Source organism: Cherax quadricarinatus, chromosome 34 (assembly GCF_038502225.1).
Source record: "Cherax quadricarinatus isolate ZL_2023a chromosome 34, ASM3850222v1, whole genome shotgun sequence".
NCBI classification, from domain to species: domain Eukaryota; kingdom Metazoa; phylum Arthropoda; class Malacostraca; order Decapoda; family Parastacidae; genus Cherax; species Cherax quadricarinatus.
This window is the reverse complement of record NC_091325.1, coordinates 10,027,563-10,054,333: the sequence shown is the minus strand read 5'-3', so window position 1 is coordinate 10,054,333 and position 26,771 is coordinate 10,027,563. Positions and strand designations below refer to the sequence as shown.

At 38.4% G+C, this 26,771-nt stretch overlaps 1 protein-coding gene and 1 long non-coding RNA gene across 2 annotated transcripts in view; one reads left to right on the top strand and one right to left on the bottom strand.

Moving 5' to 3' along the window:
* The window catches only part of LOC138853596 (uncharacterized), a 208,327-nt gene continuing 181,556 nt past the window's right edge, over positions 1 to 26,771 (top strand). The window contains exon 1 of the long non-coding RNA XR_011392770.1: positions 1 to 474. This is a non-coding gene — a long non-coding RNA (uncharacterized lncRNA). The remainder of the gene's footprint in view (positions 475 to 26,771) is intronic.
* LOC128693633 (serine proteinase stubble) overlaps positions 2,493 to 26,771 on the bottom strand; it is a 37,793-nt gene continuing 13,514 nt past the window's right edge. The window contains exons 2-4 of the mRNA XM_070091152.1: positions 5,809 to 5,896; positions 4,769 to 4,948; positions 2,493 to 4,526 (exon numbers count right to left, since the gene is read on the bottom strand). Of these exons, the coding sequence (XP_069947253.1) occupies positions 4,182 to 4,526; positions 4,769 to 4,948; positions 5,809 to 5,896 (613 nt within the window). The 3' untranslated portion in view covers positions 2,493 to 4,181. The remainder of the gene's footprint in view (positions 4,527 to 4,768; positions 4,949 to 5,808; positions 5,897 to 26,771) is intronic.

The window sequence follows — 26,771 nt, the reverse complement described above, 5'->3', positions numbered from 1 at the left end:
AAACCAAAACCGAAATTATATAAACATCTAAAATTGTATACATACATGAAATTCGAAATAAATGTAAAATTACAAATATGTTTAATAATGTGTCAGAAAAAGAAAATTACTGTGAATCTTCTAAAGAGAGTTAGTTGAGCTGTAGTGCACTAGGGCTTCATCCAGGCGATACTCAAAATTCTCGAGACATTAGGTCGAGAGACTTCACGGATCTGAACCTAGAACTCAATCAGTGTTAGTGACCTGCGGTGAGAGGTACACTTTACAGTGTTATTGGGAAGTGTTTACTATTGTGAAGGAGGGAAACCCGGGAAGGTCTTATCATAGTGATATATTAATCATTGTTTGCATAACATGCAAGCGATCTCTCCCCGTTCCTGCAACTACGTAGGAACCTGGATACATAAAAAAAAAAATCACACCACCTGAGCAGTTAAACCACTCGAGTCACATTCCTTAGCAAATGCAACAATGGTAAGTCACTTTGTAAAAACGATGAAAAATTTACCTGAGATACCGTCCTTTGGAATGTTGCAAAATTTTGATATAATACGAGTGACCTCAAAAATAAATGAGCCTGTTTTCATTTTAATATCTGATTAAATCATAAAGACTAGAAAATATATTTATGCCGTGGAAAAAAGTTAGAGAGAAATAGGGACCAAGACTGGGAAGCATGCAAGACATGTAAGCACAAAAATTAAAGCTTGCAAGCAGGAACACAAGCAAGCAAACGACAGTGTGTGTGTGAGACAAAGTGAGGAAGCGGGCAAGTTAAAAGGATGGGGTAAGGGGGGGATCGAGCGAGCGAGCGGGTAGATGAACGGGAGGACAGTAAAGTGGACGGGAGGATGAGCGGGTGGACTGGCGGGTAGAGACCATGAGTCAGGTTTGTGAAGAGCCCAGCGGAAGTTATTTTGACAGACCGTTACCCTCAGTTATGTTCCGCCCCATCCCATCCCTCCTTGGCAGGGGAAGGGATGGACTACAGGTACTGAGGGATGGGAAGGTATATATTGAAAGTGACAGGGATGAATGGATGGGAACACCATTGGACACGGGCAGAGAGTTTGACAGACAAAGATATAAGAGAGCAGGCGCAGCAATAGGTGAAAGTGGTTTGAAGTAGGCAAATGAACGAGGGATGGAGAACATCAGGATTTGAACGGGGAACAACCTGAGAGTTAATTAAATCGCATTTTTAGTAATTGGTCTTGCCTGAAATTCATTTACGGTTCTCGGTCAAGCTCAAGAGCGACTAACAAATCCACAAGACAGATGTACATACGTTGTGGCAGATTTACTTAGAGGAAGAAAAGACATGAGACACCTAGTTTCTTCATAGACGGAATATATACTTGCTGTGAATCGCGAGATGGATTTTGTTTGTCTCGTGTCGATTTTTTGCTGTTCTATGTCTAAATGGTGTACTGTTGCCAATAGTGAGAAAATGGCAGATTGCAGAGCAGGCTTTTAATTCTGAAAGCGTTTCGTTCTGCGTAGCTCTACATAAAGTTAAATGACGTTGCATGAATTTATATAAATCTACACAAAGCGATACATTGTCCAAATCAGTTTTTGCAACCTATTTCATATTCAAGGTTGCTATATTGTGCTGAATACTTTAACGAGGGTGGCAAGCAGAAAACCTTGAACTATAGCGCACAGTCATTGACGAAAGTTAGGTGCAAATTGCTAGAAAACATCGGAAAAAAATATTTGAAAAAGCAAATTAAAAAAAAAAAAAAAAATGGCGCTCCTCATAGCACTGGTAAGAATTCAGAAATTGACGATTGTATTATACCAATTACATTGAAATTTATAATAAAATACGTTACACAGAGGGGTGGGTCGACTGCATGTTCCTACACTGTAGGGAAGCCTTTGATATAGTGCCTCACAGAAATCTAAATTTTAGAAGCAAGCTAGATATAAATTATAATTATTATAATAAAAATGGATCAGTGTTCCTAGGGTAAACTACAAAATGGGTAAACTAGGGTAAACTACAGGAAGGGGGTGAACGGAGGGTACTGTATTAGCACTTGTTACGCGTGTCTTCCAGCGTTTCCTATTGCCGAAAAGTTCACTAGTGCAATTTGTTCAAAACGGGGGGAAAGGGGGGGGGGTTCAAAGAGAACGATATTTTAAGCAACCATTTATTCCATAAATGAAATTTTATTATTACATATAATATAATAATAAATTTTATATATATTTTATATATATTATATATAAAACAGACACATATGTCGTGCCGAATAAATAAAATTGTCAATTAGCAATAACTCGTTTAAAATTAAGTCCATTCTAAAATTTTCTCTTATACGTTTAAAGATTATATATATATATATATATATATATATATATATATATATATATATATATATATATAAATATTTTATTTATATTTTAGTTAAGTTTATGTAAAAATTAAAAGCTTTGCATCAAAGGAACATTAGAAAACTTGCCTAATCATATTATAATAAGCGTAATTTAATTAAGCCAAATCCAACTAATTATTTAAATAAGTTTACAATAATTCTGTAAACAAACATAATGAAATATATATTTTTTCGTTAGGTTCAGAATGATCTTTGCGAAATTATTGCATACACACATTTTTGCTTGCCTTATTCGGCAAGAAGAGCGAATAGGCAAAACGCAAGTTTTACCTATTCGGCACGACATATATATATATATATACTTCTATGTAATATTCAGCACAAGGCGGCCAGAGAGCGCCTGTGTTTTGTTCACTTGATAGAAAAAAGCAATAATAGTCATTAAAAATAGTAATATTGAAAATGCTTTTACCGCCAGTAATAGCCAGCTATATCCCGGTACACAATAACTGTTATGGAAGTATGATTTTTTTCGTTTATTTATTGGAAAGGAGAAGTGACGGTGAGCAGCATTCTCTTACGACGACGGGTTTAGAATATTGAGATTTTCATGAAGAAACGAGGAAATAGAAAAACCTTGAAGATATGGAAGTGGTTTTTATTTTTTCTCAGAAATTGTCTTCAGTATTGAAGCAAACATTTTCAGGTCGATTTCTGAGGTAAAAATAATTTTTATTTCCTTCTTAGTTCACTTCCACCAGGAGTTGGATGCGCGTCGCAGATTCCTACAGTATTCTGACCATAGGTTTCATTTCTCCATCTATAATTTATTCCTACCTATAAATAAATTCCCAATATATTGGCTTAAGAACTGTACCTGTTGGTGTGGCTGACTGAGGCAGCTATTCCTTAGTCCAAATATGAAGAATTATATAATCACGAGAAAACACTAAACCTCTTAGGATCATAGAGAGCCTGCTAAAGGTAGATTATCTGCTTATAATCTAGAGATGGATATGTGGTTTTTAACAATACTTCAAACTAGAGACAGAGGTAAAAGACTTCAAATAATCTGTTGTGCAATAATTTCTTATCACTAGAGGGGTTGAAAATACGATTAGTAGAATGTTTATTCGTGTTTTATTAATTACTTATAAACTCCTAAATATAGATGTCACTGTCATTTAACGAATCCATCTTGGCAGAATCGTATAATGATTTTTTTTTTTTTTGTTGAAAAAAATATTTTAACTAATTCAAATAAATGTCATTAACGTTCTAAACTCAGGCTATTATAGTTATTTGTTTCCAATACATGTATGTACATTTGTAATGGCATAAGAAAATAGAGCTCAGTGTCATTAAACAGAACTAAGAACAGTATGTGTGTTCGCCTAACATAAAAAGCTGCTTGCACACATGTGCTCTTTTAATTCGCAGTTGCCTTTGTACATGTCATTTTTTTATTATTTTGAATGTTGTATAATGCAAATTTTTTAGTTTTTCACAATGGGATCTAGCTTTAGCAACCCAGGACATCGCTATCATTATTAAGCGATCATAAGGTTAGAAGCCACGAAGCAAGAATTGTGAAAAGTCAATGTAAATGCAAATGCTGATGAACATCTTTATGCAAGTTTACAAACCTCTAGATAATAAAACGCTATATCTGTAGTGTATTTTTCCTCGGTATAGCGTTTTTTTATTAGCAAGTGTAGATCAGAACAGCCTTACACATTTATATAACTCTGTATAATCTTATAAGTTGGCTTGGGTTCTAATATGAGAAGTTGTACTTGTCTAACAGCGTTAAAGTGCATGGAATAACACTGCTTATTAGTAGTTGAAGTGCTTAAAGTAAGGATGTTTGTATTTTTGGACGGCGACACTGGGTCGTGGCTTCCAAATATACACGTTGGAAGGTCGTCCATTGTAAGGAAAGAATTTGTTGAGGGTCAGCCATGGCTTTTTTATGGGCCGGATGGTTGTAGTTGTAGTCGGGGTGGTGATGGTGGTAGTTGTGGTTTGAGGAGTGGTGGTGGTTGTGGTAGCTGGGGTAGTGGTCGTCGTAGTGGTAGAGGATGTAGATGATGGAAGATTCCACAAATCAGGAATGGAGGTGGCCTGATTCCAGTGGTAGATCTGGGTTGGTCGGCCGTTGTTAGTGAAATCGAGGTCCAACTGAAAAGGAAACAAATCAGTTCACTTTTAATGATCAAGACGAGGGCCACATGGTAAACAATAGTTAACAGAGGTACCAATGAGAGGGGGAGGGGAATAATTAGCTATACCCTCTAGCACTATAGAAATAATGCATTTCACACTATTTGGCATCACGTTTCGTCCATTCTTTGTAATCAATCTATACAGTATATATTTTTGATGCTTGTTTTTAATATATTAATAAATCAAAGCTAGCATACCCTGTGGAAGGGAAATGAGGTGGTGGGGTAGGACTCCTGCTGCAGGTTGTTGTTGACGTAGAAGTAGGGCATGGGCGGCAGTTTGATATAGTAGATGGGGGAGTCTCCCTGACGAAGCCTTTCACCCTGTGTGACCTGGGGAATACCTCCTCCACGGTCCAGCCCCATGCTCTTCAACACCTAGAGACAAGTTAAAAGATAAATAAGTTTTGTTACCTTCAAGCTCAGCACATTGATGCTAGTGGAGGGCTTTTGGTCCGAGTAATTAAAGCAATCTTCTCCTCCTGATCAAACTTTATTACCTATCATTCCTAAGGCTCTATATTACCATTAAGGCGTTTAGGCCTTCCACATGAGCAATAATAACCATTGTTAACAAACTTCTGGACAGTTCCGATTACCTATTTATGTAATTTTATCGCTCTATACCAGAAAACATTTTACCAGAAATCATAAAATACACTTAAAATGTTTGATAACCACCACATAACAGAATGAAAATAAATCCTTTCGTGATAAGTGTCTTTATGAAGTGCAGTCAAGCATTCCAAAACAAGTTTACCCCTAATAATATTGGTCACAAAGATTCTATTTCTTGGTCTTACCTGTCCCTCCATGAATCTCAACTTGTTTTATTTATCAGTATATTTAATGTGTGTTCATTAGATATAGCAAATGTGATTGGTGCCATATTGTTAGCTAAGACTGTCTAGTACACGTCTTGGTATTATGTTTGAGGTGCAAATTATTCTTGGATTATTTATAAGTGCAAGATATTTGTGTGTGTTTGTGACTACATTTGTATGAGTATCTACAATGCAGAGCAATGCTTATGGTATCCTGTGTACAGTGGTTAATATCGATTAGGTTTGTTATTTTGTGCAAATATTTCTGATTAACGGAATGAATATGCGAGACGCATCAATATAGCCTATAATAAAGTCAACAGAGAAAAATACCCTAAGGTTAACAACACAGCTGTACACAAAGGTCAACAATTTGCAAGTGTGGTGATGAGGTGTCACAGGTGAAGTGTTTACCTGGAGCGCTCCTGGGCCGTCGAGTGGTTGCATCTGGCCGCCCACCACCACTAACACCACAGCGAACACCACCAATACCACGCAACACCTACAGATATAAAAAGACCTTTTAGTGATATTGTACCACCATCCCACCTCTTCCAATGCCAGTAGATCAGAAATGCTGTAGGTGCCTTATTAACGTTGGCATTTAAACACAGTTCATTATTAACATATTTGAAACATATGTAAAATTGATAAATGAATGCTAGTGATGAAATGCACTGAATATGCAGTGCTTATTGTTTGAGTGCGTTTGCAACTCGTGAAATGCTAGCTTTAAGTTTCATAACGTAGTATATTAAAAATTAACTTATTTAAACTAGAATAAAAAAGTGTTTCAAATTTCTATTTTATTGCAATATATCAATATTTAATTAGAACACTCAGTGTTCCATCGAAGATACTTCTGATAAGAGCAAAATGCCAATAAGAATTAAATTCAAAATATATCGATAAACAGTTAAACAGAACTAGAATTTACTGAAAATAAGTCTTACATCGGTGTGAAAGAAAGGGCTGTGAACTGCAGAATAACGCAGTATAAACAATACTAAATAACCCCTGAGAAATAGAATAACAAGACAACAGGATAAAAGTTTAGATCAGAAGAATTGGATGCGACGTTTAGAGGGGTGAAAAGAAGACATGAACAATGGAGACAAAGACAGTTTTAACCAAAGGCAGATGAAGCAGAAAACACTATCAGTGATGCGTGAATTGACTGACAACGTAGTATCAAGCATAATGGATGGTAAACACAAAAACAAACATTGCATAAAAAAAAAATCTCTGCCAAGAGATGTTTGTTTTAAGATTAACGTTCGGTATCTGGTAACCCTTCACCAGTAAAGCCTTGAAGTTGTTTAAGGGTTATTGATCAACACAATTAGTTTCACTTGTCTTCCTTGTATTAAATCCAACATTTCTCATTTCCCTAGGCCATGTACGATCCTTAGAAGCTTAGTTAGGTTAATGTGTGTGGCAACTAGAGGGAAAAATGTTGCACAGTTCCTTAGCAAAAGTAAATTTAGAAAGGGGTAAAAGGGATCCAGTAATATAAAAAAAAAAGAATAGCAAGGCTTAACTGGAAGCAAACGCGTCAGACCTGTATTAAAATGGCGTAATGTCGGCAAATTGAAAAAATGACACAAGTTCCGACAAAAAATTATTGAAACAACCTTTCGCTCTGTAAAGAACTCTTATCAGCTCGCGAATTGATAGAACTATACACAGAGCGAAATGTTGTCCTAATAATAAATTATTTTCCAACAAATCTTTTTTTTTTATTACACCAGATCTTCAAAAATAAACCACATTAATAAAAACAATCCATATATAACGAAATATTTTGTTTAAGAACGCGTCCCTTTAAGATAATGGCTATAATGCTAGTGAAGGGCTCTTTATCCGAGGAATTGAAGCTACCCGTATTCCTTGTATGAAACCTGAATGCTTTCCATTTCTCTGACACTGACTCTTATGGGCTTGGCACTTCCTGTTGAACCTAATAATACCAGAACACCTAATGACATTTGGTTATGAAGACCCTTTTAGGGAAAGCTGTATTAATGCTGGTGATGAGCTGTTACTAAAAATTTGAGCTGTCCTCCCCTTTCTTCGTATCAAACCCAGTTACTTCCTTTTCCCCAGGCGCTGTATGACCCCTACAGGGTTATTTCTTCCCCGTGGCTAGAATAATAATTCTTGCTGTAAGCAGTGTTCCTACCGATAATACATTCACCTTGATTGTCATTAGTTATTAAAAAGTATTTATTTACTATAGTCAGAGTATAATTTTAATATACTCATGGGGTGGCGCTAAGCTCATAAGCATTGTTCAGCATATGAGGATTGAGAAGTAATCAGGTTTGTTGGAAAGAGTTGGAGGGAATCTTTCAGCTAGATTCTCAAAAGCTAAACATTTATAATGCTCAGTTTCTACACTCAGTATAATCTGGTTCTACATTCAGTCTGATCAGATTCGATAGGAGCAAAATGAATCGACTATTACCCAAGCCGGCCTTTCAGATGGGGGTTCCTAGATACTGGCGGAAAGCTTCTAATCCGAGGAATTAGAGCTGGCCTTCCTTTCCTTGAATCTCGCATTCCCAAGGCGCTGTATGACTCCCACGGATTTAGAACGTTTTTATGAGTATAATACTAACCAAACCGGTTCAGAGCTAGGCCAACTAAGGTAATACTTAAAAAGGGAATCACGTTTAATGGAAAATATAATGAAGGGTTGGGTTCCCACAATGATACCCTGGGGTATGTTGCCTGCTTACCTGGAGCACGGATGGTGGCTACCGCATCTTTAGCATATTAATTTCCGGTTGTGATACCCAGGCAAAACAACGCTGCAATTTGCTTTTTATGCATAATTACATAACATTTAAATTACTAGTTGCAAAGTTATTTAATATCATAAGTCTTTTATATCCAAATTTAGCAGGTATCTAACATTTTGTTAATGCTAATTAAATCTGAAGCTTCGTTATAATTTTCCTTCAAAAACATTACCAGTACGACAGACTTTGTTGGTCATTCTACAAAATATTTATTGTTAGACACCTGAGTATATTATCCTTAAACCGCAGTAATTAGCGCTGTGACTTACGAGACAGTCTAAATGAATCTTCCTATTTTTTTTTTCCTTTTTTACTAAAGTTTAATCATGACTTCCTGGTCCTGCAGTTCCACTGGGTCAGCTTCTTTCATGTGACGCTGTCTGAACCAATCAGTTTCTCTATTGTCTCGGAAAATATACTCTCTCTTCACTGCAGTCAATTTTTATGGACGAGTTGGACCCAAGAATTCTGACCCAAATACTACTACTAATACGTGGGCAAAAAGTGATGCAGCAGCGTCTTGTACACGCAAAAGTTTTATTTGTCTTTGTCAGAGAATTTTAAAAGACAAATTTCGCCATTTACTCTGTGTTCGTTCCAAGACATTGCACATGACTTGGTCGCCAACATCCCACCTGGCCTTGTCTTCTAGATCCGATCTCGCCTTGTCTTCTAGATCCTACATGACCTCATCGTCTACTCTAGATCACATCTAACCTGGGTGTCCAAACTCCATTCGACTAATCTTGAAGATCTGATGAGATTCCGTGAGGCATTTCATGAGGGATAAAACAGATAGAGGAATAAAAATAAAACTGTCGGCTCCTACAGACGCAGTAGGAAACAAGAGTCCACATTCTAAACAAACGTTGGTCTAATTGATTTTGAATTTCCTGTTTTTAGGTTTAATTTAGGTTTGCCATGTTTTGTTTGTGGCTTCATACCCTCTTATTTTTTTTTTACATGGAAAAGGTAGGAAAAATTCTTTATTTCACAAAGTGTGAAAACACCATTTGTAAAGTTATGGCAGAAAGTACGAGATTCATTTTTTTTTTCTGCAAAAATTATCTCTGTTTTAAACAGTAAGGATATTTCAGATTATTATGAAACAGAACTAAGAAGAGCATAATTAAACCTAGTATATTTCTTGCTACAAATTGATAAAATCACTTGCGTTATAAAAGTTTCCACTTGTGTTTGTGATAATAAATATTATATATATATATATATATTATCTCCTTTGTTAGGCCTCATTTAGATTATGCTGCACAGTTCTGGTCACCATATTACAGAATGGGTAAAAATGCACTGGAAAACGTACAGAGGAGGATGTCAAAACTGATCCCATGTGTCAGAAATCTTCCTTATGAGGATAGACTGAGGGCCCTGAATCTGCACTTTCTAGAAAGGCGTAGAAGTAGGGGGGATATGATCGAGGTGTACAAATGGAAAACAGGAATAAATAAAGGGGATGTAAATAGTGTGCTGAAAATATCCAGCCAAGACAGGACTCGCAGCAATGGTTTTAAGTTGGAAAAGTTCAGATTCAGGAAGGACATAGGAAAGCACTGGTTGAGTTGTGGATGAGTGGAGCAAACTCCCGAGTACCGCCATAGAAGCTAAGACCTTGTGTAGTTTCAAAAATATGTTGGATAAATACATGAGTGGGTGTGGGTGGGTGTGAGTTGGATCCGACTAGCTTGTGCTACCAGGTCTGGTGCCGTGCTCCTTCCTTAAGTGGAAGTGACGTGACTAGGTGGTCATTGTTCTAAGCGGTGGGGGGGGGGAGGTGACATGGGCCTGCTTCGCTTGGGTCAGTAGGCCTGTTGCAGTGTTCCTTCTTTCTTATATACACATATATATATATATATATATATATATATATATATATATATATATATATATATATATATATATATATATATATATATATATATATATATATATATATATATATATATATCTTCAATTAAATAAGTAATGTTTCAAGCCTTTTCATACCAATATCACAGATAAAAAAAATCAATCTGGATCCATCTGTGTTGCTCCAGCAGCAACACAGATGGAGCCACTGCAATACTAGGAAAAATATCAGGTGCTGTGAAACACAGAAAAAATATATTTACACATCCCGAACATAACCACTGTTGTCTCTATATTCGTGTATTTAAATGATTTCTACAAGAACTTAAATATTCACCCTAAAATGTAGTCTGTAATGTCAGTTCAAATCAAAGCAAGATATTTAGTCAACGTATGAAAAACTAACTTGCATAAGTATTATGTTGTATATGTCATGTATAATATTAAATATTCCACCACATACAGAAGGTGTAATACTCCGTTTAATACACATTTCCGTGAACATAATGTTGCAATGCAAGGTATTAATGTAACCCTTCAATTTCGAAGAAAATAATAACTTCATTTAAAATAAACCTCAGAATTGTAGGTGAATATTTTAATGAAATTTTGTAAATGCTTTCCAAATATTTAATGCTTTATATATTAAGTGGTGAAGCCTTTCTAAGTGAAAATGTAAAAAAATTAAATAGTAAACTATTTCGTGATTTCTGTACCTTAATCAGGAATACTATCCTCCTCCAACAGAAACATTAGTTAGAAATCCTTTCCTTAACAATTTATTGTCCGAACCATTTTAGACATCTTTCCTCTGAATGAGCTCTACGAAGAGTAATGATAAGGAATAAAAGCTGTTGACCAACCCGTTTCCATTTTTTTAGAGCAGTAAATTACATAGCGTACGGCTATCCTATGTATCCTTGTCATATTCCATCTTTCAGGATGGGTTATATTAAGGAAGTATTGCAATAAGTTGGAGAGTAGAGTTATTAGTAGAGCTATGAGGATTGTTTAAATGTTGGCAGAATTACCGACAATATGTAAAGTAAAAGGTCACATGTGCAACTAGTGTGACATTTTACTGTGGCAATATTCTGCTCTCCAAGAGCTTTTTCAAGCCGGCTTGACAAAGTTCATGGAGAGCGAAACGTTGCCACAATAAAATGTTACATTAGTTGCACTTGTATCCTTTTACTTTACATATAGCTATGAGGGTATCAAATATTCCACTATGGGTTCATTAGCTACGAGATCTTAAAAAATATTTACCCCCATCGCAGCAGGAAAGATGAGAAATCGGAAAGTGAGGGGTAGGGAATAAGAACCGGTTGGGATTGAAGTTAAATCAGATAAAGGACAACCTACATCTTAAGCGATACTTGGGAATTGGGTTAGCAAGATAGATCATCCATCTGGCAGGTAGTAATATCACCACCATCTGCAAATTCGGGTCAAATAACAATGAGATCGCTTACTTGACGTAAAAAAAAAAAAAATCAAGGCATCACTAGTGAGCATTTCCTCCAGCATTGCGGTAATTTTTATCATTGGTTATGAGAGAAATATAATGCTCGATATTAACACAAGGATTCAGAACCATTGTGTATTTATTTAACATCGCTGATGCATGCTACATGGAATAAGAGTCAACCAACAAAGGGTGAGTCACGTACGCAGAAGATGCGTAGTTGTAACTGTAAAATATAGACACTAGAGAACCCAAGGATGGGATAGTGTTGCTTCTCTAGCGAATTCATAACCTAGACAATGACAAGATACTCAATGTTACGTCATCCAGACAATCTTGCACACTTGCATTACTTTTCCGCTGCGATGGGTATATAGGATTATATTTCTATGTATTAATTATAAAAATATTACTAGCATCATTATTACCATGAATAAGGCCTAAACTCATAAAGGATCCAACCCTGAAGAATTGATTTCATTCGTTAGATTTGATAAGGCTTGTCCCAAGTGAAATATATTTAATAGAAATTTCAATAGAAATTTAATAGAAATTTCTACAGTGTAACAATTCATAGGAGGGAAAGGATGCCTTGATGCTGGTAAAAGGTTATTTATCCATGAAACCGCAGGTTCTCTCGCCTTGCATCAAACTTATCTACTTTGTATTTCTCAGGAGCTGCATGACCTTGATAATGCTGACTATTTATCCATTTAACGATAAAACAGTAAAAAATAGCATTCGTAGATATTGTAATGTGTCCACAAGTTTGACTGGGGCTGGAGGTAATGTCTTCAGCTCTTAATCTTATATATATCTTGGCACACTCGAAGCCATTGTGAACCAAGTGTGCATTGTTCAGGACTCTGCTTTGGATGGTGAACTTGGTCGCTGAACTCCTGGAGTCGTGTACTTCCTGCTATCATGTTTGGTTGTTGCCTTTCTCTTAGTTTCTTTGTTTCTTCTTGCTCCTCTTTCTCCACTTATTCCCCACCCTCCCCCATCGCAGTGTTTGTCTCTCTCTCCTTCCCATCGCTGTGTGTTTGTCTCTCTCTCCATGAACAGATTTTACAGCAATATATTAACCATATTTTTGACGGCATGAGAAATAACTCGCTACTGCTATTTACCTTGCTTGATGAAAAGTCAAGTCTCTGTTTTGCTAATGTTATATTGAGACATCATGCCAAGGCAGAATAGAAGATTTTAATTTAAGATTGACTAGAAAAGTTTAAGAATATCTTTTACGAGAAAGAGCCGTCCCATCAGTTCGAACTGCTTTTGGCCTTTTCGACCTTTGTTGTTGGCAGGTCTTTGTAAAATGAAAACTTTTATTTATAGCTACGACCCTAAGGAATAAAATTTGCGAGTCAGAGGACTTATTAACATTCCAGGAAGTTATACCATGAAGACATGACTGACACGAGAACAAAGATTATTGAACTGATCGCTTCATTGGGAATAGGACATACCATGTTACTGGTGAAATATTATTTCATTCATGGTGAAGGTCTAAACCCACTGGAATCATAGAGCGCTTAGGGAAATGAGGCTATAAGGTTTGATTCAAGGAACAGAAAGTCAGGTCCATTTCCTTGGTTCAACATTCTCCCCCCACCTGTTTCCAACAAACTTCCCCTGAAGGGGATGCTGTGTCCGTTGCTTCTAAGGATGCTCTTTCATTACTTCTAATTGCTCAGACAAAGTATAGCCCTAAAGAGTCTGGCGCTTCCAATTGGATGCAATTTATATTAATATATAGAATTATCTTTATAAACAGGCATTGCCTACGTAATACCACTCCACCTTATGTATATATTGACGGATGCATTACTGACTCAGGCTCCTGTGAATTAAAACATACGCTGCTACTCACGAAATGTATTTAAGTCCGTCACCGGCATATAGGCACCATCTTATGTCCCTTCTTTGGACATTACTTCCCCAATATCGGCAGTTTTTAATTAATAAGGAAAATTCATTTTATACCAACTCAGGCAGTTTATATCAATTGCTGTATGTGCAGTTTAACTGCAAGTATGTTTTAGATTCACTAGAAAATCCGTACATTACACTATAAATGTTTGCTATTCGTCAATGGGCTCGTTAAAAATATTGCGTTCATTGCTCTGTCCAAGTACGTGCATGTTCAGTTTGCGTGTTCGAATGCGTGTTCGGCTCTAATGTTCGGGTCGACGAGCCAGGCATCTGAGCACGCGTCGAGCAGCTGAATGGCCGTCTAGCTGAGGCCGCCGTGTTGACATGATGAGGATACCTGAACTCCGCCCGACAAAGCGAAAGTTCCACTCACTGCTTCGAGCCGAGATGAAACATTCAAAATTTTGGTTAAGAGCCTTCAAGGGATGTTTTGGTGCTAGTGAAGAGTTCATTATCAAAGGAATCTTAGTTTCTCCATTTCTCGATTTTTTCCATTCCTCAACTTTATTGCCTCCACTTTATCTATGTATTATATGTACCTTACTCTGGTCGTAGTCCTTCAGTGCTCTAAGCAGTGTTGAATCTTTCAGTGATTGAGTCGTGGCCGGGCTGCTTAGACCTGGTGGCCTGGTGGTTAACTCTCTTGCTTCACGCGGCAAGGGCCTGGGTTCGATTCCCAACCAGAGTAGAAACATTGGGCGTGTTTCTTTACACCAGTTGTCTATGTTCCCCATCAGTAAAATGGGTACCTGGGTGTTATCCACTGGTGTGGGTCGCATCCTGGGACACTGACCTAAATTGCCCGAAATGCTGAGCATAACAAGGGGCTTCCTATATAGTAGTATGTCATTGATGTCAGCTAGGCCTGTATACCATATACTTGTAGTAAATAAAGATATTATTATTATTATTATTATTTTTAAGTATTGCTGGCAACAACTTCTGTATAACTACTATGGAATCCTTTCCACTACTACTACAGTAACAATAATTGCTATCTCTACCATCACCAGTAACATCCCGCTCACTATCATTACCATCACTATAATTAAAACTACCTTCACTACACCACCTTCTCCATGGGAGGGATGAAGGTGCGAGTTTCAACAATGTTGTCATAGATCTTTATTAATTTCCTTGATTTTTTTTTGCTTGTATGTTCATCATCTACTCGAATAATGTGAGCTTCATAATACATTCTTTTATGTCGCCTAATACTAAATAATTATTCGATGCTAACATGAGTATTAGGAAGGTGAAAAGGAGAGATGGAAGAGACGTTATACTAGGGAGGACAAGAAAAAAGAAGATGGAGAAAAGAAGCTCTGGTATGTGACGAAAAGAAATTAAGTTCTGACACCGGGTTGCGGCATTTTCTTTTTCCGGAGAGTAGGGGGATAATTAACCTGTATATGAGTAGGGTAATAAAACTTCACCTGTAAGAGAGTAGGAAGGGTACAATGCACTTTTACTACAAGCCGTGCCCGTGGAAGTACACTGATGTTATGTCTACACCTTTTTTGCCTACATTGTAAGGTTGTTACCTCCAGCTTATCTTGTTTACAGAAGGGAGGCGTGCCTGAGGATTGTTTACTTAGGGTTTTCATTCAAGCCTCTCTTGTTTGCATTAATGTTTTTTTAAGGGTGACTGAATTCCTCTTGTTTATTCATTACTTTATCTTTTTCATTGATTAGTCGTCCACACATGCGCTCGCGCGCGCACACACACACACACACACACACACACACACACACACACACACACACACACACACACACACACACACACAATGTTTCAGAGAGAGGACACTGAAACAAGGAGTCACAATTGGAAGCTGGAGTCACAATTGGAAGCTGAAGAATCAGACGAGTCACAGGGATGTTAGGAAGTATTTCTTCAGTCATAGAGTTGTCAGGAAGTGAAACAGTCTAGCAATTGATGTAGTGGAGGCAGGAATCATACATAGCTTTAAGACGAGGTATGACAAAGCTCAGGGAGCAGAGAGAGAGAGAGAGAGAGAGAGAGGACCTAGTAGCGATCAGTGAAGAGGCGGGGCCAGAAGAAGTTTCGGCCCCTGCAACCACAATTAGGCGAGTGCAGTTGTGTTAACACACACACACACACACACACACACACACACACACACACACACACACACACACACACACACAAGATGTCTCAGAGATGGGACACAGCAACAAGGAGATACAACTGGAAGTTGAAAACTTAGATGAATTTCAAGTATTTTGGGAAGCATTTCTTCAGTCATAGAGTTGTCAGGAAGTAGAACAATCTAGAGTGATGTAGTGGACACAGGATCTATACATAGCTTTAAGAAGAGATACGACAAAGGTCATGGAGCATGAGTGTGAGGTGGACTTAGCAGCGACCAACGAAGAGCCGGGCTAAGAGCTATGACTCGACCCCTGCTGCTACAAATGAGTACGAATAGGTGAGTACGTACACACACACTAAATAATTATTCGATACTAACATAGAGTAATAAGATGAAAAGGAGAGATGGAAGAGACGTTATACTAGGGATGACAAGAAAAAGGGAAGTGGAGAAGAGAAGCTCCGGTATGGGAAGAGAAGAAATTGAGAAAAGCGGCTGTGCTAGGAAGAGTAGGAAGAGGAGTGGAGAAGTGGGGAAAAAGAGCTAGGAGCTATGAATCTACCCTTGCAACCACAAATAGGTAAGTGTACCCCCACACTTCCACACCCCCATACACATACCCATATCCTTCCTCAGCCAGCCGTATTACACCTGACAGTAACAAAGTGGATACGAGAAGCATGGTTGTATTGTATTTTCTTGGACTACAGGAAGGCCTTTAATGTGGTACCAAACTAGGCTAATACAGAAACTAGAACTGGTGGCCGGGATGACAGGAAAGGTATTACAATGAATCAATGGATAACTAAAGGGAAGGAGACAGAGACTTCACGTGGAAATGTATCAGGACGCCAGTGTATCGAGTGGAGTTCTACGAAGATCAATACTGGGGCAAGTATTAGTTCTGATGCAGGTGAATGACTTGCCGGCCGAAAGAGGCATGTTATATGAAAATAGTGAAAATATGAACCATATTCCGGACAAAGAAAATGTTGACCAGATAACTTAGAAGCTACAGTACATTTCCAGGAAGCATAATTTGAAGAGTATTCACAGGTACTAGAATGTTATTGAGCTTACACCTATATGCACATCGAAACATTCTTATATAATTATAAAGCATTCCGTTTACTGTAAATAACGCCACTATCCATATCAAAATTACCACTTGCTACTACATCACTTTTACTAACGACATCAGTTTAACAACCACAAAGCCTTTGTCACAATAAAAGCAAGCACCACTGTTATTACGGGCCCATGATTACCACACATTCACAAACGCCTTCCATAGTTCAACTTCAATTAACACTGCCACTACCACCACTTTTACTCCAACCACCACACCCAAAACAACTCCAAACATAGAAAACTGCCAAAGCTGAGTGGCCTTTGGCATCTGAACTTTGATCTCCTGAGAGGCTACGTCATCCATGGGTGATAGAACTCCTCGACAAGTATATATGAGACGTAACGGATGGGAGCGAGAAGTCAACAAGTGTTTGTAAGTGGGCATGAGGTTGAGTGTCTACACGTGAATAAGTGTAAGTGTGAGTGTTATTGTAATAGCCCATGTATGTGTAAATGTTAGTGCCCAAGTACATGTCGATGTTAATGTTTTTCTTAAAGTACTAAAGTACGTGTTAGTGCGTCTGTGGAGAAGACTCCTTTCTCCGTAAGCCATGCGTGTAGCAAAAGTCTATAAAATGCCGAAAGCAAGGGGCTAGTAACCATTTTCCTTGAATAAATTACTAAATGTAAAAAGAAGGAAACATTAAGTTTCTTCTTTTTTGGGTCACCCTGCCTTGAATGCGGAACAAAGCCGTGCTAACACAGAGACTTGTCCATGGCCATGTAGAGAAAATCACACGTATTTTTACTCAAGCACAAACACCAACACTTCTTCCCGCCTTCATACCTTCCCTTCTCTTCTGTAGAAGGTGCTGATAGTGTCGTTACCCGCGGGCTCCTCTTTCCCCCCTCGCACCTTCTCTCCTCTTATCTTCAGTCACTGTGCCCCTTGAAGTCGCTTAATAGTGAATATTACCTCCCCAGGCGGGAGTTCCTTCCCAAACGGAAAGTCCTCCCTAAGGCACAGCGGCACAGTAATTAGCCTTGAGGTGTCGGGTCAGGTAAATGTAAGGAAGAGGCGCAATAAAGACTAATAGGCAAGAAGGCCACCCACGACTTTTGGGAGAAGGGTAGTGTTAAGGTGGTGTGCTGAGGGTGGGATGGGGAGCTGGGTTACGAGGAATAGGTGGGAAGGTATTTATGGATGGGGTAGTGGCTGGGTAAAGACATAGTACATAAGTAATTTGGCCTACGTTACTTAAATATGAAATGACCAAGTGTATGACCAGGTTAATGGCCAGGTAAATATTCTGGGTAATGACCAGGCACATTATTAATTTATCAAGTAAACCTTATCTAGTGAAATATCTTCCTACAATCTCATCCTCTCTGACTCTTAATCCAAACCTCCCTCTCTGCCTACCTCTCCTTCTACTTCCCACATTTCGTTCTCCTTCCCTCCCTCTTTACCTACTCTGCCTTCCCTTCCTTTCTATTCATTATTCGTCCTTTCCATCCTTTCTACCTCTCATATCTTCCTGTTTACCTACCATTTCCTTCCCTCTCTCTCTTCCAACTCTGCCATTATGAACTCTTAATGAGCAATTTCATGTGTAAACAAGCTTCATGAAGCGATGTTTGATAAGCAAAATCAAATACTTATTATTCCTTGTATGATGAAGTTCGCTATCCTGACCATGAGAAAATTAAATTTTGATGAAGGGCACTACAATGGATCAGGGAATATTTGTTAGGAAGACAGCAGCGAGTAATGGTACGTGGCGAGGTGTCAGAGTGGGCACCTGTGACGAGCGGGGTCCCACAGGGGTCAGTCCTAGGACCAGTGCTGTTTCTGGTATTTGTGAACGACATGACAGAAGGAATAAACTCTGAGGTGTCACTGTTTGCAGATGACGTGAAGTTGATGAGAAGAATTCATTCGATCGAAGACCAGGCAGAACTACAAAGGGATCTGGACAGGCTGCAGACCTGGTCCAGCAACTGGCTCCTGGAGTTCAATCCCACCAAGAGCAAAGTCATGAAGATTGGGGAAGGGCAAAGAAGACCGCAGACGGAGTACAGTCTAGGGGGCCAGAGACTACAAACCTCACTCAAAGAAAAAGATCTTGGGGTGAGTATAACACCAGGCACATCTCCTGAAGCGCACATCAACCAAATAACTGCTGCAGCATATGGGCGCCTAGCAAACCTCAGAACAGCATTCCGACATCTTAATAAGGAGTCGTTCAGGACCCTGTACACCGTGTACGTTAGGCCCATATTGGAGTATGCGGCACCAGTTTGGAACCCACACCTAGCCAAGCATGTAAAGAAACTAGAGAAAGTGCAAAGGTTTGCCACAAGACTAGTCCCAGAGCTAAGAGGTATGTCCTACGAGGAGAGGTTAAGGGAAATCAACCTGACGACACTGGAGGACAGGAGAGATAGGGAGGACATGATAACGACTTACAAAATACTTAGAGGAATTGACAAGGTGGACAAAGACAGGATGTTCCAGAGACTGGACACAGCAACAAGGGGACACAGTTGGAAGCTGAAGACACAGATGAATCACAGGGATGTTAGGAAGTATTTCTTTAGCCACAGAGTAGTCAGGAAGTGGAATAGTTTGGGAAGAGATGTAGTGGATAGCTTTAAGCAGAGGTACGATAAAGCTCATGGTTCAGAGAGTGACCTAGTGGCGACCAGTGAAGAGGCGGGGCCAGGAGCTTGGACTCGACCCCTGCAACCTCAACTAGGTGAGTACAACTAGGCGAGTACACACACACACACACACACACACACACACACACACACACACACACACACACACACACACACACACACACACACACACACACTACATCCCACCTAAAAGCAACACTAATGACAGGGTTAGCATATAATCACTAGGAACAGAGGCGGTAACACTCACTCACATGGAAGTTAAACACTAAAAGAAAATAAAACATTGAACAATCTTGCCATAAACAGTGAATAAAAAGGAAAATAGAAAGGCAAAGTAAGATTAATGACATAACAGAATAAATATACAAATAAATGAGCGTGATAACTGGTCTTAGAAAACAATAGTGTGAATCCGTAAAGAACCGGAACAATGACACTGTGAATTACATGAGGGCACGTAATAGAACATAAGTGGCATGAAAAATCACTTGATGGCAAGTGACACAAGAACAGAAATATTACCCGAGAGTTCACGCAAAGGTAAGTGACACAACCGAGCAGCAACATTATAAATCAAGAGAGAGGGAGATAAACAAGAGCAGAAGAATAATGAATCACCTGAAGGTAAGTGACACAAAAGCGGGACAGTAACATGACAGATCGCCTGAGGCATAAGGCCAGAAGGGCATGTCAATAACATGGCATATCCTTAACTTACCGGATTTAAACACTATTATCTTAGTAACCAGTTGAATGTGAAGAGTACTGAGTACGGGGAATCTTTGATCGGGTGCTTCACGATCCGAGGATTTAAAGCTAGTTTTCGTTCTCATATTCTAACTCGTAGAGAACAGAGTATGAACCTACCATGCAACTCTTCCTCTCTCCAGTGAATCACCAGCTCCTGCAAGAGGTTCGTGTAGCAGCCTCATAACTACAGACTTGCAAACATGAGTTGCCCATCACACTTCTTGCCTTTGTGTGCACGGGGTCAGACGGCGCTCGGTTGACCTACTATTATTGGCCTGATCTTTGACATCTGCTTAGTAACGAGGTTGTATAATGTTGGTCCAATAGAGAAAGGAGGGTGAAGAGAGTGGATAGAATGGATTATTGAAGTAGCTTAAGTGCTTATTTTTTCATTTTCATTTGATTCTTGCCTAATCCACCCAGTTCTTCAGTTTTCCTCTAGGCTCAATATTTATTTTTTTTTGTTGCTCCGGTCTTCCCTTCACTGCTTTCAACCTTTTTCCCCCTCCTCTCTTCCTTTCTCTCTAGTCATCCTGAACGCTCACAGATGTTTTAATTACCAGACATCCTGTTTCATATATTACTTTTCTCAATAGATGGAGCATTTTTCGGCTGTGTGGGTGCGTGTGTGGGGGGCTTCGGAGGTTGGTGGCGTTTTTGTTGTAGTTGGGTTGCAGGTGCACAACAATTCTCTATCCTCCACTGATACTGTGGAGCCGAAAACCGCGTATAAGGTCCAGAAGGATATAATTATATGTCTGATGATGGTACGGTATAAGTATTAATTACACAAGAAACAGCATTGATATATGCAATCTTAACTACATTAATAAAATTAAAACTATGAAACACGAGAATGACAATAGTGGCAGCTAAACGCACAAAATATAGTATAAACGAAGAAAATAGCAACCAAAAAAAAAAAAAAAAAAAAAAAAAGTTTCCAGACCCAGAATATTTCATTTACTTGAAAGGATAACCGAGACTGGCACTTAAATACGAATCGACCTCTGCAAATACAGCTAGGCGAGTACAGTACACATACACGCTCCCCCCCCACACACTCGCAATGAGACTCGACCCCTGCAACCATATACGTATGAGTATATCTGGGTGAGTACTCACACTCACTCTCTACCCAGCGAGCATACGAAGCGCCTCAAGGAACATGTGTAAAGAATCTTTTAAATATTTTATTCCCTATAAGAATAATTAATCCATTTGTACGCAGCTCCTCGTCTGAGTGGAACCATTAATTAACAAAGCGCACAAAGCTCTACTAAGTTGAAGAGAAAGAGAGCGAGGAAGGACTGAACGAGCAAGACCTACTGACACTAAAAATACGAAACAAGAGATACGATAGTGATATTTTGATTATTTTGGGTTATCAACAATTTGGAAATGGAGGGAGGGGACGGAATAAATGGAAGTTAAAGACTCAGACGAACTGGAGATGTATATATAAGAAGCTACCAACATATTTGGGTTGGAAAAGCAGATGTGACAGATAAACGCCGTCGAAAGCTGAGAGGCGAAGCAGTGAGTTAAAGTTCGACCTCCAAAAATTCAGCTAGGCAGTTACCATTACTTTGACAATTACATAAAATCGGCATGTGAAGGATCAAAGATTTTTTCTTAGGAATGAAACTGGAGGAAAGACTAAGTATTACGCAGTGTATTGTAGAAAATAATGTATAAAAAAAACCGCTCCATATGTAATGTCGGTTTCCGGGATTTGTTCTGAAACCGGACGCGTATTATTCCTTGTCAGAGTAGCCAGGACAGGACAAGACTGAAGCAGGTGAGGTGTTTTGAATCAGTTTGTGGAGCGCAGCAGCTGGAGCAAGATGTCCTAAGGTTTGGTGTTTGTAGGGATAGTTTTTTTTTTTTGTAAGCTTATACCATAGGTTAATTTATTGGTTTAAGTGCTCTCATGTTTATCTGTAAGGCCCTACTGTGCAGAGGCCTGTTGAAGTTTTGGGAGAGTACTAGTACAGCCTGCAGGTTGTGTAGCCTGCAGAAAGCGGGGGTGTCATGGAGCCTCCTTATTTATAAATGATAATGTTTTACACTCTAGTATTAGTGTGATAGTAAGCTAATATGAGTGAGTAAAGATGTAATGATGTGTAATGCTGTATGTAGAGTAGGTTGTATGTTGTATGTGTAAGTTTGCTATTGGGATATCGTTTCACTGTGATAAGCTTAGTTATTAACGGTGTCCCAATAAAATCTTGATCTGCAACGTGTCTTCTGCATAATTTTTAGCATTACCCCATTGGAATCCATTTCTCAAGTAAATTACTTTATCGAATGTTTAAATTTGTACATATCAATATTCATGCGATGCAAAGCTAAACAGAATAAATCCATATCAGTGATGATTATCAGCATTTACAATATTCTGGAAAAAAAATTACAATACTCCCGAGAAATATTAACAAAATTTAACCCTAGCTCCAGGAAATTCATTAAAGTGATTGAGAAGGAATGAAATCAGATTAAAACTATCACGTGCAAAAATGAACAACGCTCAACTAAAAGTAACAAACAGCGAGAAAAGTCTGAGTTTGCATTACTTCAAACCGTCCATTAGAAATAATGATCAACTAACGCTTGAGGAACGCTCCAATTACTTGTATTTATAAAGTTAACCTTCAGGAAAACAAAATTATTAACAAAAACAAAAACAGATAACATATACCAAGAAATAGAGACCAAAGGTGAACAGCAAGGTTAAACATCAGAAAAAGAAATACCTAATTAAATGAATAAAAAAAGGCCATGATAAGATTGGAAAAATCCGATAGTAACCAGAGGGATCCCACAAGTTTTGCTCTCGTTTCCATATTGGTTCCGGAACTAAGAAATAAAAACTTAGAAAAACAAACAAACAAACACACACACACACACACACACACACACACAGCGCTCGCTTAAAGGTCAAGTTCAATACCACCACCACCACCACCACCACACCCGGACCGACCAGCATCAAAATCAGAAGAATCTTTTACTTTGTTGATTACCCTGTACAAAATATCGACCTAAAGGAAATAAAAGTGTTACAACTTGCACAGCTATATGCTTCAGCTGACTTGTATTAGAAGTTATTTAAAGAAAATTTCGACATACGGAAACTGCTCGCCCTTGAGTCCGTGACCATACCATCTCAGCGTCGTGGGGATGAGCAGTGTTGCGTGTTCCCTGCTCAGGTCGATGAAGTTTTTTCAGATCATGGATACTTTTTGTCAGAGCTTGAGAGTACATATCGTTTTATGGATGAGGATGTAAAGCTAATAATAGTTATTTGGTTTCATTATATATATATATATATATATATATATATATATATATATATATATATATATATATATATATATATTCCTATTATTTTCCTATTATCACACCGGCCGATTCCCACCAAGGCAGGGTGGCCCGAAAAAGAAAAACTTTCACCATCATTTGCTCCATCACTGTCTTGCCAGAAGGGTGCTTTACACTACAGTTTTTAAACTGCAACATTAACACCCCTCCTTCAGAGTGCAGGCACTGTACTTCCCATCTCCAGGACTCAAGTCCGGCCTGCCAGTTTCCCTGAATCCCTTCATAAATGTTACTTTGCTCACACTCCAACAGCACGTCAAGTATTAAAAACCATTTGTCTCCATTCACTCCTATCAAACACGCTCACGCATGCCTGCTGGAAGTCCAAGCCCCTCGCACACAAAACCTCCTTTACCCCCTCCCTCCAACCCTTCCTAGGCCGACCCCTACCCCGCCTTCCTTCCACTACAGACTGATACACTCTTGAAGTCATTCTGTTTCGCTCCATTCTCTCTACATGTCCGAACCACCTCAACAACCCTTCCTCAGCCCTCTGGACAACAGTTTTGGTAATCCCGCACCTCCTCCTAACTAATATATATATATATATATATATATATATATATATATATATATATATATATATATATATATTATCCTTGTTTATTATTAAATTATTGTAAATTTATCTAAAATATGTTTAGTTGTATTGGGCTAAATTAAATTGAGCTTGTTATAATAATGTTAGGTAAGTTTTCTAAGATTCTTTTGGTACAAAATAATTAATTTTTACATTAACATAATGACAAAAGTATATCTTTAAACGTATAAGTGAAAATAGTAGGACTTAATGAGTTCTTTCAAACTGACCAGTTTTACCTATTCGGCACGAAATACATACAATTTTATTCAGTATATGCTTAAATATGTTTACACATTTTGCTTACCAATGTGTACATGAATGCATTTATGCATATATTTACATTAGCTCGTGATGTTCTCGGAAGTTTCAACGAAGGTATTGCATTTTGGCAGTATTTAATGGCCTATTGAAATGTCGGCGGTATTTTCTCTGACCAAGAGAAATCCCTTGAAATTTATCGATCTCTTGGAAGCATATGTCTTTAATAAGCCGTGAATTGTGTGTTGGAGACTGGGATGGAGAGAAGTGGGAGAGAGAGAATTGTTGGGGAGTGGGAGAAAAGTATGTACTTTAGGTGGCGATACTCTATGGGTAAGGAGAGAGTCAAGAACGAAGAAGTGAGAAAGAGGAGAGAGGGAAGAGCTAGAAAGTGGTCAAATGGATAAAGACGATTGGAAAAGAAAAGAGAGCGGAATGAATCGATCAGTTACAAATACACAATCGAAAAAAATATGATGAAAGGCGTATGGAAGTTTCAGAAATGAGTAAGAAGTGTAAAATAGATGAGTGGAAAAGCCACACACACAAAGAAGAGAAGAGATAGGAAAAGAGCAATGTCTAAATGAAAGGCAGAAGAAAAGGATAACAGGGTGTCCAGGAGGAGGTAGGATGGTGATCACGTCAGTAGAAGCCTGCTGGATCACGGTGTTTAGGTTTGAGAGGAGTCATCACAGTCTCATCCTCTTCCTGTCTCCTATCACTCTTGTCTTTATCTTCTTGGTTGCTGGTTTCTCTTGTTCCTCCATTCTATCTCCTTGTTTACTCTTTTATCCTCAATTGTCTTTTTTTCCCCCTTTAAATTTTTTTTTTTTTTTTAATTTTTTCTAGATATTTCACTGTTCTTCCTTCCATCGCTCTTCTTACATCTTTCTTCATATTGTTCCTCTTATGTTTATTTACCGCTTTACCTGTTCGTTTTTCTCATTCTGAGGTTCCTGTTTGTATATTTTTAACGTTTTTTGTCTTTGTCTCCTCTCTTTTATTTAATCAAACTTTCTTTCTTTTTATCTTATTCCTTTCACTGATATTCTTACTGTATTTCATCTCATCCCTTTGTTTTCGCATGTTTCCTAGCAGTTTCTCTTTTCTCCTTAATTATCTTTTTATCGTCAAAGTCTCTTCTACACATGGAAGTGATGTAATTATTCACTCATCTAATTACCATCTTCATTAGTTCTGTTTTTTCTTCTCACTTTCATTATTCTGTTCCTGCTTCCTCTTGTTCTTTCTTTCGTCTCCTTCTGTTTCTCTTTCCCTCCTTGCGCGCTCTTCCTCTTCCTCATTTATTTCCTTCTTCTCTCTTTGTCCTTCCTCTCTCTTTAATTCCCTCTAGCAACATACACATGACCATCGGTCGTTGTTCACACTGCCTTTCAAAAATAATTAAACTCTTGGCAGTGTTCTGCCGCACGCTGAAGGCAGAACTCTATACACATGAGAAGAGAGAAGTGGATAAGGAGCCAAGGGGAGAAGGGGGAAGGGATAGAGGGGGGGGGGAGAACTAAATAAATAGCAGTCATGTAAAAATGAGATTATGTGTTAGATAATTTTCCCACACAGAGCATCGCACAGTATTATCATAACACTTGAACCTCACTTCCTCAGCTATCATTCCCTAATCTTCCTTTATGCCTTCACCTTATCCACATCTTGACCAAGTTACGAGGTACACGTGACCAAAGGAAACAGGTAATTAGAGGTTCATAAATTCTTTATGAACCTTTGGCAGTTCATCTTGTGCGGTTAGATTTTGTTTTGATTTCGTCCTTTGCCACTGCTTCTTGAAATAAACTGAATATATTGTCAATATGTAACTACATCAGGAACAATGAAGCAGAGATGAAAGCCACGATCATTGAAATGTATTCCGGACTGCTTTTGAACAACTTTTTCTGGACCAAGATCTAGATCGAATTCGCTACAGGATCTTGTTCCAGTTCACTGCAAAATCCTGATATTGCTTGCTGCAAGACCTTGATCTCGCCTACTTCCTTCAACATTTTGACCATGAATGATTAAAAAAAAATTGAAATAGCTTGCTTGAAAACCAAGCCCTCTTTCTTCAAGACTTAGATCTCCTCCATTGTAAGATGTTGATAATGCTCACTAAATGACTATTCCTTCTTATTTGGCTTAGACAATTTTGGGACTGTTTTGATTTTTTATCAACACTGGATCTAAAGGGTGGGAAGCCAGGGAAGCACAAACAGCTGCAATGCAGACCATACGCTTCCTGAGTTGAATGCAACACGCATTATTTTTCTGCTACATCAACTCATTTGTTCGTCCCAGGCGATCAATATTCGAAACTTTGACAGGCCGAGTTGTAGATTGTGATGGTCAAAGTGAGTGTTAGGCTGAGGAATTGTTAAAGAAATACATGAGGCGTCAACAAAAGGGGTAGGAAGTGCACCTGTACGAGCAAGTGATTA